This window comes from Embiotoca jacksoni, unplaced genomic scaffold (genome assembly GCF_022577435.1).
Source record: "Embiotoca jacksoni isolate LCO1_2020_lvr unplaced genomic scaffold, fEmbJac1.0.p SCAF_30, whole genome shotgun sequence".
NCBI lineage: Eukaryota > Metazoa > Chordata > Actinopteri > Embiotocidae > Embiotoca > Embiotoca jacksoni.
Window position 1 is genome coordinate 4,159,618 of NW_027185382.1, and position 19,822 is coordinate 4,179,439.

Here is a 19,822-nt window from a genome sequence, read left to right on the forward strand (position 1 = left end):
GAGAGAGAGAGACCAGACAGACTAATCTGTGGCTTCAATAATGGATGTACCTGGAAACTACTGAACCATAGGGCACTACAAGACATGACAGTGTGTGTGTGTGTGTGTGTGTGTGTGTGTGTGTGTGTGTGTGTGTGTGTGTGTGAGAAAGAGGGGCGAGTCTGTCAGTCTGTGTTTATGCATGTTCTGGGTGCGTGCACGCGTGTAGTCTTTATGCGTGAACCAGCCAGGGCGTGAATGTGAAGGAGAATGTGGCTGTGCGTAAAAGTGTGTGCGTGCGTGCGTGCGTGCGTCTCTGCATGTGTGAGTGGAAGCGCGTGCGCACGTGCATATCAATATATTTGCGTGCATGCATGTGCATGTGCGCACTCTCTCCCCCCCCCCCCGTTTCTCCCCACACCTTGCCTCCTTAGCCTCCTCTTCTTCAATCCAAATATCCGGACTTTGGAGAAGATGTCGACCAGGTTCCCGTTACACAGCCCCTGCTTCTTGCCGGGGCTCTTCCGCCGCCGGTGAGGAGTCGGTCGGTGGGCGTGTTGCTCTCTTGCTTGTCGCTTCTGCCGGATCAAACCGCTGGCGATGGCCGCTGCCATGTCTCCGCCGATACAAAAACAGCCCTGTCTCCGTCCGTGTCTCCAGTCTCTTCAGTTATGTCCACCGGAGGGGACGGAGCGCAGACAAAACCAGACACAAACCTCCGGTCTCCGCTTTACCGGCTATAACGGCCCCATACTTCAGCCACGGCGCCGTGAAGTCCAGAATAAACACCACTTCACGTTACAGCATATTTTCTGATGCCTTTATTCTTCAAGCCATAGATTAGAAACGCACAGCGGTTCACCTGTCCGTCACGTTTCACCGGTCTGTCTGTCAGTCAGATAACAGCAGCTGTCACTGAACGGTGCCTCCAACCGATTTTTCCGGACCCCGTGTGTCACTTTGTGTTCCCATGGTCAACAGGCGAGACGAGCATCGATCTTAGAAACGGAATATACTGCCCCAGAAAGCAGTTGTGTCTTCTCCTCTGAAAACGGCCGTTTGTATTCCGCTGACTGAAGCGCGAGGCGCGCGTGCCACCGCGAGCCGCTCCAGCTGCGTAAAACTGGCGAGAGTCACCGAGAGCATCACCGGAAAGAGGGCGGTTTGTCCTTCAAAGTGAAAGCTTAACAGGATTTAGGCTTCTCCAATAGATTATACACATTCATGAGTCACTTCACGTGAACAAATATTCGCCTTTTGACAATTTAACTTGGGTTATTATTACTCATTATTCAGCCTGCAATTCTTTTCTATTTTTGACACCTGTTGCAGCCAGTTTTAATCTAAATCATCATTTTAGAGGAAATAAATGGAACCAATATTTTGTTTTAATCCTGAACTAGACTTTTAACACAACACAGTCTGTTCCACCCGTTTTTAAAGGTGACCCTTTATTTAAAACAAATTACATCTATTAAGTATATCATTATGATCAATATTTGCTTTGAGACTAAATCTAATTGAAAAAAACTTACTCATCAGTGTTTTTTCAGATCCTATATCGACTAATTATGGCATTTCGGGTCAAATTTTTCGTATGCATATTAACAGATTGGACTTGTTAGCAGCCTATGCTTTAAAGCCTCTGTTATTCTTGTTATGTTGAAAGTAAAGACCGGAAGTCCCCGTGATGGTCGTTCTTGGATACTTGACGTCCGGAGCGCGGCGCTCTCCGGAGCCACGCGGCTGCTGGATGGAGCCACGCGCCGAGCGACCGGTCACACGCGCCCTCAAAATCAACTGGTCATCCTCATTCCGGGCCGGAGGGGGGGGGGGGGGGGGGGTGATGTGATATTTACTAGTATTCTTCATTGTGTTTTGTGTGGCTGATGAAATGCATTTTGTTCTGAAGGCCTTGTAGAGGCTCGTACTCTGGAGTTTGAGGTGATTACCTATTATTGCATAATTCGTATTAATTCAAACTAGCTCCATCTGCAGCAGCTACAACAGCCACATGCTGCTTGCACACTGATTCTTCACTATTATTAATCTAATGATGCCATATATAATAATACATCAGTCAGGGGGACACAGGTAAACCTACATGTTTAGGTAGGTCGTGCAGACAGTGACACCTCCTCCACTCATTACCTAACCTCACACATTCCCACTGTCTGTATTCAGCTCAGGAAAAGCCTGAATAAGAGGTTTAAAAATGCAAGAAGTGGGCTCGACTGATGGGCGAGAAAGTGCAGGGCGGCCTCACATGTCTGGTTTGTCTACTATACACGTGCTTATATCTTTCAGGTGTCAGTTTCCAGCTGTAAGCTCATCCAGGAGAACTGAATACAGTACGCTCACATTTCTTCCGTGATGTAACAGCATGTGGGGCAGTAGCCGGTGGAGCTCTTCTTTTTTTTAACGTATGTTTAACAGTCGAGTGACATTCATAGCAAAATAAATGCACTGTGAGGATCCCATTAAGACTGCATCGTGCATTAGAAATGCACAATCAAAGTTAGACGTTATACTTTGAAAAGTTATGTTCAGATGGAAGTTTTTGCCCAAATCTGGTAAGCCAGCATGAACTGGTCTTTCCAGTGCTGCATGTAGGTCAGCCATCAGTCCAGAATAAAGAGCTGGGCTTGGACCCAGCTGCACACAAAGAACACTGAAATGAATTTTTTTGTATTTCTTCTGCGGAAACCGATATCAAAGAAAATCCCAGAACCCGTCGGCAGTCTATCTGTCTTTACAATGAATGATGGACCAGTGGCTCTGGCCGTGTGTTTTCTTTTTTAAGATGTGCAGGGTCGAACCTCCATCTTATCAGGGAAAGACACAATTCATCAAGTCGGCACTGTGTAACTCCCCACAGATATCTGACAGCACTGATATTGATATTTGCAGGGACAATGTGTGCTTCAATGCATTTTTCTTTTAAAATATGTCAGCCCTAAGTCAATTTAATTTCCTTTGGATATTCATAGTTCCTGTAAGAATTCCCTTTGAAACTCCTCTTAGCACCAGCAGGTATAATTTCTTCTTTTGCACAGGAAATATGGTTTCCATGAAAATCATGCTCCCAAAGGGGTGAACCGTTTCCATCAGAGCCTGTCCCAAATGTTAACTTTACATATGAGCTACCACACACTCAGGTTGATTGTGTTTCAGTATGCTGATTGCTATCATTTTCCCACGAGGGTACAGCCCTTTAATCCCAATAGATTGTTGCCTTTCTTATAATCATACCCTGTTTCAGGGATGTTTGTGAGAGACAGCTGAAGTGTGGCTTCTTTAAAATAGGCTTAGAAAAAAAAAAGTAAAATTGTATCACATTCAAATAAAGTATGTAGTGCTATTAATTCTTAAGTATTTTCTTCTATTTTTTGCGGCTCTAAAAAAAAAGGACTTGAGGGCAGCAGGTGAAGCAGAAGCGATAAAAAAATAATCAGATGTCGCTTTAAGGCTTCGAAGCATCAGAAGCACTTGAGGTGGAATATTTCATCACAATGGACAGCAAACAGCTTCTTTGTGAATCCTGTCCTTCACTCTCTCTGTGTGTGTGTGTGTGTGTGTGTGTGTGTGTGTGTGTGTGTGTGTGTGTGTGTGTGTGTGTGTGTGTGTGTGTGTGTGTGTGTGTGCTTTTCAGACACACCGCCTGTGTTTTGTTTCCAAGGTATCACAGAAATATGATGCGTGTCTGCCTTCACTCCCACTAGGTGGCAGCAGAGCATCTCTAAGAGATGATAACAGAATGAATAGTGGTAGGTCAGTAACATCATCAGTGCTCAATGAGCATCACTAACATAAACTGTAAGATCCTCTCATATAATGTGATAAAACCAAATGAAGTTCTGAACAAGCTTTATCAGATTCGTGTCTATCGGAGCTGGAAATGTGTCATTTCCTTTGTGTTTTGATCATCTTTCTAGTATTTGTTTTGTTTTGCTGACTCCTGTTAGGTCTTCAGTTCAAATACCGTTACAGACACGACAGCAGCAGTAGGTTGTCATCCTGCATCTTTTTGTCCCATTTCAGCAGGTAAACCCTGAATCTCTGACAGGATCCCAGTCTTTCCTTCTTTCGCCCTTGCTGACACTATTATTTAAATAGATCTCTCTGGCTTGTCTTTCTTACAGACGGCAGAAAAAAAAAATAGCGAACAAAAAGGGAAAAGAAAGATGTGCGTGTTGGTGCGTACACGTTTTTTTCAGGTCAGTCCAAGTGAGGGAGTTATGAATAAATCAAAGCTACATTTACATTAAAATTCAGCTCTGCGGCTGCTTTTTATAACATCCCAGAAAGGCGGGACACAGCTCTTAAACTTCAAAAGGAAAATTCTTCCATCTACTTGTTCCTCCCCCTCCAAAAAAAACCTATCTGCCCATTCCAAATCTTCATGCTTCAGGGTACACGCTTTGCAGGAAAACAGACACAAATGTGAACGCACAAAAGAGCAGCCACAAAAACACTGAAATATGCAAAGCTGTGCATTCATTTGTCTAAAATCCAACTCTATTTATTCAGAGCAAACACAAACACGCACACAACTATTCAATGTGAAGATGTCCTTCATACTTTCACTTTCTTCAGGGTCTGTACCATTTCATACACAGTCTATGGTCTGTACAGGGACAGCAGCTCCCTCTACAGGCTGTAAAGGGGAACAGCACTCATTCATTTGACCCCAACCTCTTTCTAACCCATCATTTCTTCAAGACAAATTACATTTGATTTTTACCTACTGAATGAATTAAACGTTATTGCAGTGTAGCTTTTTTTCATGAAGCTTTTAATAAGCAGAAACAATATTTTCATGCTCTAATGGATAAAGAGCCACAATCTTAAGTGTGTGAAGCAAATCGAATCTTTTGTAAAAGTATCATGAATTGAATTGTGTTTTCATGTGATTTTACATATTTAACAATTCATTATTGTTAATTATGTTATTTATTCATAATTGGTGTCAATTGCAGTAATAACTGGCAATGGCATTGAGAAAACTTAATAATTGTAATGCTACTGTAATGCAGTAGGGAGCATCTGCAAGGTAAAGGTCAGCAAGTTAGACCAGATTTGTGGCTTTTACTTGAGTGTATAGAAACGATGTAATTAGAAGGGAGAAAGGAATATAGCAGCAGAAGAGCTGGAAGCTGACTGTGTGTTGGAGTTTATACTAAATGTTTTAAGGCTGCTGATACTGTTGACAAGTCATACTTATAGTTCAAACTTATGGATATTTCAGAAGACGATTTCTAATCATTTTGTTTTTGATATCCTGAAAAAAAGACGTCATAGTCCATTAAATTTGGGCCAAAAGAGCCCCTCTTTGTTATTGGTGTCCACAGCCTCTGTGGCTTCAGACATTTTGATTGTTTTCAATCCATAATATGACTTTATAAATGTTATGAAACTTGAGAGCGGGACTGTCTGTGACATTTGAGGTGTTTGTTCTCAAACACAGTGGAAAAAAAGTGCTGCCTACGCCAGCACGGAAAAAGAGAGCGATTGCGCAGTCATGGCACCAAACCACCAAACCTTGAAAGAACAATTGAACATGTTGTATGTGGGAGGATGAGGACGGTCGCTTGTTTCTGAGCTTTGTTTTCTGTGCATTTACCAAGAAGCTCGTAGACATGCAGCACAACAGAGGAATTGTGGGAGTGTCAGGATGGGAGCAGTTTTATTGTTTATTCAGTATTTTATTCAGTTTTTATTGCTCATAACCGTCAAATTGTTGCCTTACGTAAAGCAATGTAACTTAGTTTTTGTACTTTTGGTCTGGGGCTCGATCTATTTCGAAATAGTTTGCCCAGTTTGTTGCAGAATAACTTGAGAAGCCTGCAGAGCCTCGACTTTCACCCATCCGGCAACTTTAGGATGAGCATACGCCTCGATAATTAAACACAGTCTCATTAAATAACATGAATCTTATTTGTTTTAACGTGTACAGAAACTGCAACTGTTCAGGGAAAACGTAATACATTCTCACTCCAGTGCAGAAACGTTTACTAAAAATAGACACCAACATTAAGTTGGACATGTGCACAGACTTGTGGCATTAATGAATAAACTGTTATAGTTTCAGTTCTTAACATTTCCTAAAACCACAAACTGTCATTTTTACTTTTTGTTTGAGTGCAAATTAAACAAATGCTTTTTTTAAACTAATAAACTTAAAGAAACATAAAAAACTAGACTGATAGCAGTTCCTCGGAATTACTGAAGGCTTCAATGACGCAACATCTCTGTAGGTGGCGCTCTTCTCTTTGTGACTACGGCTGCTCCTTAGTAATCTCTCTTTTCTGCTCTGATCAGCGCAACAGGTAACTAGTACGTTTATATGTTGAGATTAAATCGATCGGCTTTAATGTCTGGGAGGCAGAGGAGAGACGAGAGCTGGTGAAGAGGGGATGATGGAGGGAGACGCAGCGGGAAGGAGACGCAGACGAGGAGGTAACAGATGTGGGTGGGTGTTCCCCAGACAGGAGTGTGAGGATAGCCACTCTGAACTGAGCAGGATGAGTCATAATTCACGCTCAGACACCCGCCCATGCACACACACACACACACACACACACACACACACACACACACACACACACACACACACACACTCGCAGAGGCACAGACGTGGGGAAGTCCACTGTTACCTAGGTAACGAGTGATTAGTGACGCAGGTGGGTCTCCGAGAGGAGGGAGCGAACACCTGCTGAATGCTGAGAGGATAACAGGCAGACGGGCTCACACACATCTGGCATCGATTACATCAATCACACACACACACACACACACACACACACACACACACACACACACACACACACACACACACACACACAGACGCACTCATGGAAAAAAAAAATCATCCTTAAAATTGTGGATAAAACAGCCAACAGCTTCTCCTTCTTTCCTCCCCTCCCCTAACCTCTCGTCTCCTTTCCTTGCCTCCTCTCTCCCCTCCTCTTCGTCTCATCTATCTTTGTAACATCACCAACTCAGCGGGTAGGAGGAGAGAGGCAATGGAGGGACTAAATAATTCATTCACACCCCTCCTCCCCCTCCCCTCTCTTTTCTTCCATGTCTGTCTGATGTCTCTGGCGTCTCGAATACCCTCCTCCCCTGTTTCTCTGTTGGACCTATTCCTTTCTCGTCACAAAATCTCTTTTCAACTTTCAAGTGCCTCTCTTGCTCGCAGCACAAAAGAGACCGGTGGAGAAAAAAAACTTCACGCCGGATGTCAGAAAACTCTCTTGAGTTTGTGTATCGCAGGGATGGACGCATGAAAACACATGGGGTGTTCTCTCTGCGTTAAAGTGAGCTTTGTTATTGCAGATTTCTGATAGGGGGAAACGGGGTTGGGATGATATTAGGGAGGAGAGCCAGTCCTTGTAACCTAGCAACTGCAGACAAAGTTATGGGTATCATTACAGGTGTAGAGGAAGATTTGTTTTTTTTTTCACCGCCCATTAATCCATTGTATGAACGACTCATAAAGTCAGCAGTCTGACGCAACACACACACAGAAGTATCTACCTGCATGCTGCTGGCTGCGCACCAAGTCAGGCTGAAACACCAAAAATCCTTCAGTCATATTTTAAAACCCGTCTAGTTTTGATTTCAGGCTTTATGAAGTCCAATATACAGACAAAAAGTACGTACTGCAAGTCATCGTGAAACAGGGAAATCACAGGTGGAACTAATTGAATTAAGTCTCCACCCGGCGTCATGGTAACCGAGCCATGCCAGGTGTTGTTTTTTTCCACATTATATAATTATGTAGCTCTTACAAATAGATGCACGTGGCCACGTGTGATGTACCTTCATGTCTGAGATCAGAAGTAGCATTACCACTACTGACAGGCCCTGGAGCAAGGCCTTTAAAGCCCGACTGCTCCGGGGCAGCTCCGCTAACGGCGGTGATTCCTGGCGGCTTCTAGGTGTGAATGTGTATAACTGTGTGAGTGTGAAATGGACTCTTCAGAATAAAAAACGATCATTGCTCTTCGTGAAACTGAACACTGACTTATTTAGCAGCAGAGGATAGACTACAGAGATGTCACACTATATTACGCCTGGAAGAGACTGACTCGAGTGAAACCACTTCATCGGCAGGATTGAAAGTGTGAGTCATCGTGCCTTCTGGGATTCAGGTGTGGCATCACTCTGCTCATCTTTCCCAAACTTTCCCTTTTGCCTTTGTTGCATGAAAGGCAACAAGTGGCTTATTTTACTCACTGAAAACACCCACAATCCATATTTCCCTCCATTAAGGCTGCAGTAAGAAATATTCCTCTTGTAATCAATATATTTTTATTTCGAACTTGTTGGACTCCTGTCGATCAGCGTTTTGGATTTTTCTTTCTTTGAAATAAGCCATTTCACTAACTACTCGTCACAAATCACATTTGGACGACTCACAGTCATAAAAGTTGTCACGTCGGTTTATTATACTTAAAAAATGTGATATCATTGAATATAAAAGAAGCTGCAAATATTCCACGACATGTTTCAAAACTGTTCATTTCATTGGGAATATATTAAACTGATGTCAGTCTTAGAAATCTCCTGAGACCTGTCTGCTTATCAAGTAACTGTCCTACTGTCGAGCCAACGGTTGAGTAGTTCAGACTCAGGATGTCACAGACCCCTAAAACACCTCAAATATTACTATTGATTTCTCTGTTGAAAGCTCTGTTTTTAGCTTCGGGGACAATTTAATGGGGATATTTTCCAGGAAGTGCCGTTCCAAGATTACTGCCGTTGTTGGTACTTTGAAGTGTGAAGTAATAACAGTGAAAGTCAATCTCTGTTAGCCATGCCATTTCCCCTGAGTTAGCAACTGTTAAAAAAAAAGAAAAGAACAAGAACAAATACTGTTGACACTGGAGGAACCTGAAATCATCCAATCAGCTTGAACTTAAGTTTCATTTCTAACGTCTGCCGGTTAAATTATCAGCTCACAACCAGAGAAGTGAAACAGCTCCAATAGATAAACACAATCTAATTGTATATGAAGCAATGCAGCTGTAAAAGTGAGTGTATATTTCCAGGTGTTTGACCCAGAGAGGGTAGAGGTCACAGACCGATCCTGGAGGAGGTGGAGGCTCGACTCCTCCGTGATCATTTTCAACGCCGAATGATAACAGCTGAAAATGGAAGACTCGTGCGTCAGCGCAGTTACATAATCGCTCCAGATCTTTCCCCAAAAAAAGTCAGAAACCACGGGGAGGAGATGGAAGGAGGAGAGATTTCTGCGTCGCAAAAATAGGTTTGGAAAAACGTGGAAATGAATATAGGAACATGTTCAGTTTCGTCAAGTTTAAAAATCAGTGTTTATGATGACTTTTTACCCAATTTTTTATCACATTATATCTTATATCTCGTGGTTTGGAACAGTCTTACAGGAGTTAGACAGACAATGATTCTAAAAAAAACAACATAAAGAAAGTCTAAATAAACAGAGAGACGTGTATTGTTCATTGTAAGCAGTGAATAAAAAGCACATGTTGTATCAGGAGCTCTCCTCCTCTCCGAATCCCTCCGTGTGCAGCCGAGCAGACTAGCGTGATAAACCCCGCTTCACCTCCTCTCATCATCCAAACCTGTCTCCATTCGGTGTGCACGTCATGACTGGATGCGACGGCTGCCCGCTGCGAGGCTGCAGCTTCCACCTGGATTCGGTCGGCGCATCTCAGCATCGTTCGTCTGTGAATCCGCTCATGACGAGTGACCCTTACTAAATTATTCAGGACCGTTTACTAATCTGCTACTTTGCTGTCTGCGCATACGATCTGTTAGAAGTTCTTGGGACAACGTGGGTTGTTTTAGTCAAGCTATTCCGTAGTTTTTAAACGGCTTTTTGCCTCCTTTTACACTTTTGCTTAAGACCTTGTAGTTGAGGACATTTTTTTGTTTTCCTCCTGCAGCATCTAATGTCATCCTGGTTAAAGTTAAAGCCCTAAACCGGCCCGTGAGCTTGCATAATATCGCTTCCTTCAGCTGTCATCCCCCACTTGCGTCTGCTGCTTTTCCTTTTGCACCCTTCATCACATCCACAGGACGCGTCCTTTCACTGCTGATGTTGCATTCTGCTCGCCCTGTTGTTCACTCAAGGTCACGCTTTAGTACAAAAACACTGCGTTTGATAAGTTAAATTCTAGTTCGAGCCAGTTTGTGACAAAACGCAGCCTCCTGTTGATCGTGCTGACGTGTAGCATTGACGTATGATGACAAGTATGTGCAAACACATCAGAACCGTGTCGGAGAAGGACACCGCTGTTCGGGGCGGACTGGACCAGAGTACGAGAAATCAAATAGATCTGTCAATGCTAATTCATTTACTGTGTGTGTGTGTGTGTGTGTGTAAACCTGCACTCTTCTAATCTCAGAGAAACTACAATTCCTTCTCCGCCAGCAGTACATGTACTTGTAATTGAGTATTTTTTTATTGAGGTATTTCTAATCTTACTTAAGTAAAAGATCTGAGTCCACCTTCCACCGCTAGTAATGAGTCACATCCTGTGCAGGTCATTTAATTGGTTGTTTGCAGTGTTGTCACGACACTCTGGCTCTTAAAAAAGACTAACCTTGCGTTGGTTTTAATCCTTCTTGCCTTTAATATTACGGATTAAGGCATTTTTTTTAAAGATTTGTTTGCCAGTTAAACCATCAAAAAACACGTCCATTGTCTCCTCCATCGTTTCCCACAGCAGAAGATTAGAGCTCAGCTTGACGCTGCCACGACAGATGCCTTATTTTTCTCCGGCTTTCGAGCGCTCCAGTGTGTCGCGGCTGACTGAACAAGACACAAAATTAGTTTTAAATAACGGGAGCAAAGAGCGTAGGTAGATAATATGACAAGAGATAAAAATGTGTAGAGCATTCAAGGCTCAACAATGGAGAGTGTTTTCAGAGCCACCCACAAGTCGCACACATGCTGGGTGGGAACTTAAGTTTATTCTTTCTCAGCAGCAGCTCCAGGCAGCCGTGGACTGAGAAATAATTTTAGCTGCTGAAAAAAAAGAAAACAGCTCTGTGCCAAGAGATGTTCAGTCAGATGGAGGCGGCGGAGCGACATTTGCATTGTTGTGGTCATTTGTGATTTGTGGCTCTGCTGGGTAAAAATGGAGGAATTCAAAAGGCAAATTAAAACAGGACTGAGCTGTCAGCATGGGCATTTAAATACCCGGCACTGTTCAGACTAATCAATCTAAACCTGGGATGATTCACAGAGCAGGGCTTTAGTTTTATAATGATGATGTCAATAGGCTGAATAATAATAACAATAGCAACACGACAGAGACCTCAGACTAATCTGTTTTACCCACAGAGCTGCTTTGAAGGAACACCTCTTATGTCTCGCATGTCTGCGGACGGTAATCCCTCTAACAATGAAGAGGTGCATCCGAGGATCTCAATAAACATCCAACACAAACTCCCACAATACAGATCTAAGAGGACAGGGAAGATTTCAGAGAAACGAATATGGGACATCCATCCTGGTTATTAAAAATACTATAATTATTTTACAACATGGCCGCAGAGAGAGCTGAATAATCTACATTTTTTGAGGTGAAGCCCTTTAGTTTTTCATTTTACGTTGTCTAATGTTTTTGGTCTGAATCAGATTATAGATGAATTTGCTTTTGTAAACAATGAAAAAAAAAAAAAAAAAAAAAACCTTCTTCGCATGTAATTCAAAATATTTAAGGATATGTTATCAACAAATCCCACGAACAGACCAAAACCAACAATACACACACACACACACACACACACACACACACACACACACACACACACACACACACACACACACACACACACACACACACTTGACGGCTATATAACAGTCCTCCAGACAGATGCTAGAGAGTGACGCCTGACTTATCAAATACTGTGAGAGTGTGCAGTGTGTATTAGGTGGACTCTCTGTCCAAATCCATGAGGTGTGTAAGAAGTAAGGAGTGTGTAGAATCAGAGTGATCATGAGATCACTCCGTCCTGCCTCCTCGGTAGATGTTATTTCGCTGGGTTACTTTAACATATTTAGGTGAGATACTTTGAATCAGTGTGATACTATTGGATGGTTAAGTCGGTCAAGTCCAACTAAATAAGTTCTTCACTCTTTTACGTAATGTCGTTAAGCACAATGTGATGTCAAGTTTATTTATAGCGTATGATTGAAATCTGTTATCGATTAATATCACAGTCATTGTTGAGAACGTATTGGCTGTAGCTACATCGCACCAACTTTTGACAGTTGCAAACATATAAAATGGGCGAGTTTAAATCGCGATGAAACCAAAGAAAAGTGCAGCTGCAGCTGATACCTTCAGGTGTGTCGTTCGATGCCCCCATGGATGACATTGACAGGAGGGTGTTACAGTTTACATAGGTTTTGTAAGTCTCTCTCTTCCTGTACATATGCGCCCAGCTGTTTCCAGTGTAAAGAGCTCCTTACCTGCTTCAGTTCTGCCCAAAGCAGCCTTTACTCTCCTCTCTGCTACCTGCAGCATAACCTCAAAGTCCATGGCACACACACACACACCTGTAAACACCCGCTCACTGTACTCCTTGGAAAACTCACTTTTTAAACCATGTGGACTCCCCCCTTCTCCCCCCTCCTCCCCCCTCCTCCCTCCACACGGGCAGATATGGCCACCATGTCATGCGGCGCTGTCATCGAGCGAAAGGTTAACGCAGACGAGGGAGGACTGGAAGTCAGCTGGAGTGTGTGTGAGCACAGATATGGAGAAGAGGCGCTAAGAAAAGCTACTGCGAGAGATTTACAGTCATTATTAGTTTACGTTATTGATTAATGGTTATGCTGTTGAATTTATTAGTATTTTATCTCAGAACAACTTTCAAGATCAGTTAAAGTGCACACGAGATGCCAAAGCATCTGAAATAAGCTCTATGAAGTTTGTTGTACTGTAATTTGACAGCAAGTCTTTTTGCTGCTGACTAATATCCTTTTTTTGTTTTTTACTTTTCTTCCGACAGTGTGCGGTCACTTTTAATGGGAGGACCGTCCAGATGTAGTTTGCAGTTTTGCATTTGTGCACTTTTCTGCTTATGTAGTTTGCATTTTTGTCAACCTCCTATTCCCAAAGTCAAAACTGAAGTCTGGGTCAGCACAAACAAAAAACAGTCCTAAAAGTACATGAGAAGAACTCCTGAGCACGAAGGCGGTCTGAAACCACGGCAAACTTCAATAAACAGACTTTGGACTATTTTAGGAAAAGAAATTCCTTCAATGTCACCCGTCATCACTGTAGCTTTATACCACAGTGACTAAATATATTGGGCATCTCCAGCCTCAACAATTAAACCCTTTTTATGCAGCGAGAGAGAGAGAGAGAGAGAGAGAGAGAGAGAGAGAGAGAGAGAGAGAGAGACTGAGACTGAGTTGCTGTCAAGTGTTTCTCTGCTTCTTATCATTCAGTCGGTGAAAACACTTCTGAGTGGAGCCTTTGATGACCTGCTGCTTTTTAAGAGCACTTGGGGAAAAAAAACACTCAGCACTCTCATGGCAGATACCTGGAGCTCGAGCTGTCCACACACACACACACACACACACACACACACACACACACACACACACACACACACACACACACACACACACACCGTCACCTTTCCCCCTTCGCTCATTGCTTCATTTAGAAAATGATAGTACGAGGTAGCATTTGTAGCACGTGATGTTGTACAATATCAAAACCAGCTGGTGTTTACGGTGGTGTCACTGCACACTGGTTTTAATCCGTATACTTGTTGCATCCAGTATTTTGCCAAGCGGAGGTCTCGCACCCCAGAGACCCCTGACAAGCACAGCTTGTCGCTGGCCACACTTATTTTGCATAATTGTTTTCATTCATCTGGATGAAACTAACAGAAATGTGATCATCACTATTTCCACCTGGTTTTCCACCGCTTTAGGGGTCTATCGTGTATTCTGCAATGATTTAATGGCACATGAGTGGAGAGTTAGCACCATGTAAGGAATACTGGATGATGTTGAACTTGTCTCCTTTTTTTCCCCCCTGGTTTCATTATATAAGACGACCTGTGTGACGCTGCTGTTTTTTTCTGTGCGTGTGCGCACTATGACATACGTGATGGGTTCAAGCAGATCAGCCCGGCAAAGTCATTTTGTCTTTCTGCAGACTCGGTGTGTTTGGACAATGAGCTAATGAGCACACACAAACACAAACACAAACACAAACCAAAGGCGCCTTTGAGAGTACTGCACCAAAACCCTCCGTGTGACCTCAGAGGACAGACATCACTATGACTGCCACTATTCTGTCAAGTCATCATCTTTGCACCACGTCACATCACGCAACTCGGCAAAGAGACAGAGAAAGAGACGCGCAGAATCTTACTTCGTTGCAAGCGTGAGGAAAATATGAAATATTCATGCTTTTCATGTAGTGATGTGCAGAAATACAAACTTTGGAGGCAGATTTCTGCATAATTGCATTCCTGACAGGTTGGAAACAAAACTTTCAATTCAAATGCAACACATTTGAAATAAAGTTATGGTTTATGTGTGTCTCTCTCTCTCTCTCTCTCTCTCTTTGTGTATGTGGGTCTTTCACTTACAGAGACAGATCGGAGTTGGCACCAACCCCACTGCTATACTCCAACGTTTGAATAAAATATAGAGTAAGATGCCTTAATGGCAACTCTCCAAAGAAGGTGAGCGGGCGGGTGTGTGCGTGCACGCCTCCATGTGCTATAAAAGGTGAAAGTCTGTATCTGGGTCACACCACATGGGACATAAGACATTGAGTAACACCGGGCCTTATTCCTTTAAACAATGAATGACACCGATGCATGATCATCTGGAGGAAACAGACACAGTCCTATTTACAATACTCCACGCGCCTTTCACTCACTTTCAGCTGTTTCGAATAGAAAGCGTCCCCTAGCAACGGGACCAAAACCAATCACTGAACACTGATTGTGAAATATTCTATTTTACGACCTTGATGCTTCATGCCTTGGTTGGATTTAAGTCATGGCATCGGGACAAACTTTTCTTTTGTATTCCCAGAATGTCAAACTCTGAGACAGACTGAGCGCATTCCTGCTCCAAATGAGGATTATCTATTTTATTTTGTGTTTCAATAAACCCCAGGCCTGTCCTGTGGTGCCACACTGGGACAAAATGTTTTGAATCCCAGTGTCACTGTTTAAAAATAGCTACATCCTCCCCAATCACATCATACAGCATAATAGTTATCTGCAGTTATTAATAGGAGCAGCTGTGGTAAAAGAAAATACACTTTAACTTCCCTCTTATCACATACATGCTGATGCACACACACACACACACACACATTCATGCCTCCATACACACCAAACAAAGCTGTGTTTTCCATCACCAGTGGATCTTCACTTAATAGTGCAATTCAGAGGGAAAAGACTAAAAAAAAGACAACTGCCGAGTCAGCAAAACTCTGCCTCCTCCCCATCAGCAGATCCATATTTCTCCACCAACTGCTTTGTGTAGTGTGCACAAACACACACTAACAGGCAGGGTAAAAAAAAAAAAAAAAGTTCAAATGTTATCTTTAATTAAAAAAGGGAAGCGACAGCTAAGTTGCGCCGGCTGCTGTTAATCTGTGAACCGAGCTGCAGGATGCTGATGGGAAGTTGTGAGTACAGTAGGTGTTGTCGTTCCTCTGTACATCCCCACTATGTGTGTGTGTGTGTGTGTGTGTGTGTGTGTGTGAGATATAATAGTAAATAATTGCCTCACTATTGCAGAGCTTTATTAATTTAATTCATAAAATGTCAACCCACATGAAAATGTCATCCTAAATTGGTGTTTTTTGTTGACTTTTCAGCATTCAGATAATTAAGATTAAAATAACACTCATTTAACTGTGTGGCATCAACATCCTAAAAAAATGAAACTGTGGTCAGATGTTTGTCCATTTAATAACGTTAAATTGAAGGGTAGCTATCGGTTAGCAGCAGTGCTGTTTGTGTATCACAGCAGCGCACACTTCCCCTCGTAAACCCAGCAAGCGTTGCTTCAAGCCAATTCATTAAATGAGCAGAGAGGAAGACAATATAAAAAGAAATTAAAGCACAGAGCCCAGAGGGACAAAAACACAACCGGTCATGTGACACTTTGTAAATTGCAGGCTGTGATGTTTTGGCAGGATTTGAAAAAAATAAATAACAAAAAGCTGTGAGCATTTTGCAGTCAGTACAACCGTCCAGCTCTTCTGTGGCAAACTGGTGGTTTCACCTGTGGCAACGCACCTGTGTTGGTTTTGTTTTGTGTGCTTTCACTTTCATTCTGAAAGACCGGCGGTTCATCTGGTGCCACCCACTAACTGCTCTGGCTTGTTCTCCTTCAAATGTTTGCTGATAAAGTGCAAATATTTCTCACAGGGAAGACACACCATCACTCTGTCGACTGTTGATGTGTTGTATCATCATTATCAGTCAGTGATGAAGAGCGAAAGATGCGCTTATGTCAGCTTAAAACTTTTAGGTGCACTCTAAGATATTTGCAGTTTTAAAATAATACAAATACCTTCATATGTTGGCGATTGATGAAACATTTGCCCTGAAATCCAGCGGGCTGCCTGGTTAACAGATGATCCTCTTATATCCTTATATAGAAACAGGATCGTGTATTGTTCTATTCAGACTTTATCGCTGCTGCTTCAGAACTCGTAACAAACAGATTTTTATGGCAAACGGCTCTTTAAACTTAAAAAGTGCTGAAACACAATGAGAAAAGTTTAATAAATAAAACCAGATTAAATTACTGCAGTTCAAACTTTTAAAAATGCTCAAACACAGAGGTGGTAAATGTTGGTCGCTGTCCATGGTGCTGAAATTTTTGCATTGTCTGTCCTTTTCACACGTCAGATCCAAAACCAAAAGGGACAGTGCTTTGTAATCACTCGAACAATATGAATGTGACTGTTTAGCATTCAGGGACAAAGAGAAGACACAGCATTAATGGCTGACCTCATCATGCCGTCAGAACCATCATACCGTCCACGGTGCATTTCTACTCAGTGCTGAACTTTTTCACTCCGTGGCTGCTGTTGTTTCTCAGATATCAACTTTGTGGCAAAGGAGGAATTTAAGTGCCTCCAAAATGAACAGTTTAGCTCTAAGTGCAGCGTAAATAGATTTTCTCGAATGCTGCAGCAGGACAGAGTGGACAGGACAACATTACAACATCCTGTCTGCATCTTAACTTGTAAAAATGTTGTCATTCTGTTTATGCCGTATTTTTCAAAAACAACAAACCCAAACACAATTTCATCGGCTGCCCACCTGATGCTGGCTCAGAGAAGATCGAGGCTTCCTGCACTTGGTCCAAATTCACTTTACAGGGCCAAACAAGATAGCGACAGTGTGCCCAGTATACATTTTATTATGGAAACATGTGGATGGTGCCACAGACATTTCTTTATGTCCATGTTTGGTTGTTTGCAGCTTAGAAAATGTTCACTTTGTTGAACCAAAGTTCAAAAACAAGGAGAGAAAAACACCTTTAAACAGATGTCTACATCCCTACTTGTTCCTAACTGGTCCTCTATCATTTGGTCACTTGGCTGTCGTGGACTGCTCCTTTAATTAATATAGAGCTGTTGAGCAAGACACGGAGCAATGCCCAATGTCTTCTCCTTCTGGTTCACATGTATCACGTCATTACAAAAACCTAAACTTTTAATTGCCAAATTAATAACATTATCACTTTTTTTTTTTTTTTTTTTTTTTACTGCAATGTAGCTTTTGTAAACAACATCTAATAATTCCAGACTCAGAGAAAACAAAGGGCTGTTTGAACAAACTTCACCTGTGTCATAGAAACATGCTGTCTGACTAGAAGTTCTGCCTCCTGGAGCTGATGGCTGTCCTCTAAACACTGTGGAGAAGTTACACAGGCAAACTCTCTGCTGCAGTGTCAATATGCCAATATTGTCAACAATGCCCACTTCCCTTTGTAACGCCAGTGTCAATGTCTGTTCTGCCGTCACCCAGAGAGGACAGTGGAAAATCTGCTGGGAAACAAAGCCGGCTATTTGATTTGGTGAAAGAAACGAATCTAAATGTGCCGTGTGGTCTCCTGGGAGCATGACGAGGAATTCAAAGGACCTGCTGGTGAATGAAATTGAATTGAAGACATGTGACAGACAGATGCACACAAATCCAACTTTAGATGACGGACATGTTGACTGTGAGTTTGTCGAGCGCGATGCTGGACGTGATTAGAAGTTCACCTGAATGAGAAAGTTACAGTAAACACTGTGTTAGAGTCCGAGCGGGCAGCAGCTCTGAGCCCTGCTGCACGCGGCTTCACGTTCAGACTTGGATCTCCTGAGAGGAGATGTTGGTGTTCAGCACATTGTGACTGAAATGTCTGCAGCCAAGAAAAACAAACTGGACTCTCTCCAGTCTTTGTGTGCTCTGTATATCCACAGTGGAAGTCTAAATAAGGCCATGTGCTGTTTAATCATGCAGGTTACTGGAGCCTGAACGGGTCTGCATGCTGCTATAGACTTGAATTTCTGCAGCATCTCTGCCACGCACAGCACGCATGCTTTATTTTTTTGCATGCACTGCCACTGTATAGTCAGTATCTGTGCTTATAAGTTAGCACCACCTAAACACCCCGTCCTGCCCCATCACCCCCACCCTCTACCTCCACCCTCCTCCCCGTGGTGCTCTCACTTGCTGCACAACTGCGATTGCAGAGAAACACCAGAAAGGAGTCGAACAGTGCAGTCTCGGGAGGGAAGACACACACACATACTCTTGCGCACACGCACATAACACCCAATAAAGTCTTTCTCTATCACCCCCACACGCGCACGTACACACACACACACACACACACACACACACACACACACACACACACACACACACACACACACACACACACACACACACACACACAGACAACAAACTCACCAGTTGGGTTCTTGTTTTTCTTGAGGCTCCTGCCACAAAGACACTGCAGCATATGCGATCCTTTGCTGAAAATGTTGTTCCAAATAAACCGCATGGATTTGGCCGAGACGGGGGAGGGAGTGGAGGAAGAGGAGGTGGGGGACGAGAGGCGCTCCGGATGCAGCAGCCTAAAATTCACCCACCGCATGGGGGCTGATACGCCCCCCTGTTTGCATGCCAGCAGAGCTGGCCAGCTGTTGGGCTCAGTTCGGCGGTGCTTCGCCCCCCCAATCTGCACCATAGACAAGAATAAGAGCAGGAAGCCCGGCTCCTCGCCCGGTTTCTCGCCCGGTTCCTCCACAAGCTCCGAGACCACCAAGCGCAGGTATTCCGCGTCGACGTCGTCCCCGTGCGGCAGGAAAAGAGCAACCGCTGTGGCGCTTCTCTCCTCGGTCTCCGCTTCCGGCTGCCCCAGCGGCCGGTGGTCCTCAGCTGCGGAGGAGCGGTCGCTGCTGCTGCTGCCGCCCGGCCGCCGCGGCGTGAAAAGCCCCCGAGCGCTCCTCTTCAAATGGCGTCGTCTGCCGCGCGGCGCGGGGAGAGGAGCGGCAGTGATGGACAGGCATGCGGCGGCGCTAGCGTGAAGTCGGCGGTACGCGGCAGCTGTCGGCTTCTGCACAAAAAACCATTGCATATTAGTGGGGTTCGCAGGGGTCGGTGTGTCCGTCCGTCCGGGAGGAGGGGAGGGGTGCGGATACCGGGTGTCCGTCAGCAAGTCGGTGGCATCCCTGTACCCGTGCAGCAGGCAAGTACTGCAGCAGGGGGGCTCCTTTCCAAACACACACACACTCACACACACTCACACACACTCACACACACTGCACACACGCGCTAGATGCAG

General features: G+C 43.7%; 1 protein-coding gene across 2 annotated transcripts in view; it reads right to left on the reverse strand.

Moving 5' to 3' along the window:
* LOC138206948 (fibroblast growth factor 14-like) overlaps nt 1–19,615 on the reverse strand; it is a 45,471-nt gene extending 25,856 nt beyond the window's left edge. Inside the window, exon 1 of one of the 2 annotated variants that reach the window (XM_069163845.1) lies at nt 18,946–19,615. In XM_069163845.1, the coding sequence (XP_069019946.1) occupies nt 18,946–19,615 (670 nt within the window). Of the gene's footprint in view, nt 1–400; nt 1,090–18,945 lie in introns of those variants that run through there. The other variant, XM_069163846.1, reaches the window with a different exon arrangement.
* Nucleotides 19,616–19,822: the final 207 nt, after the last annotated feature.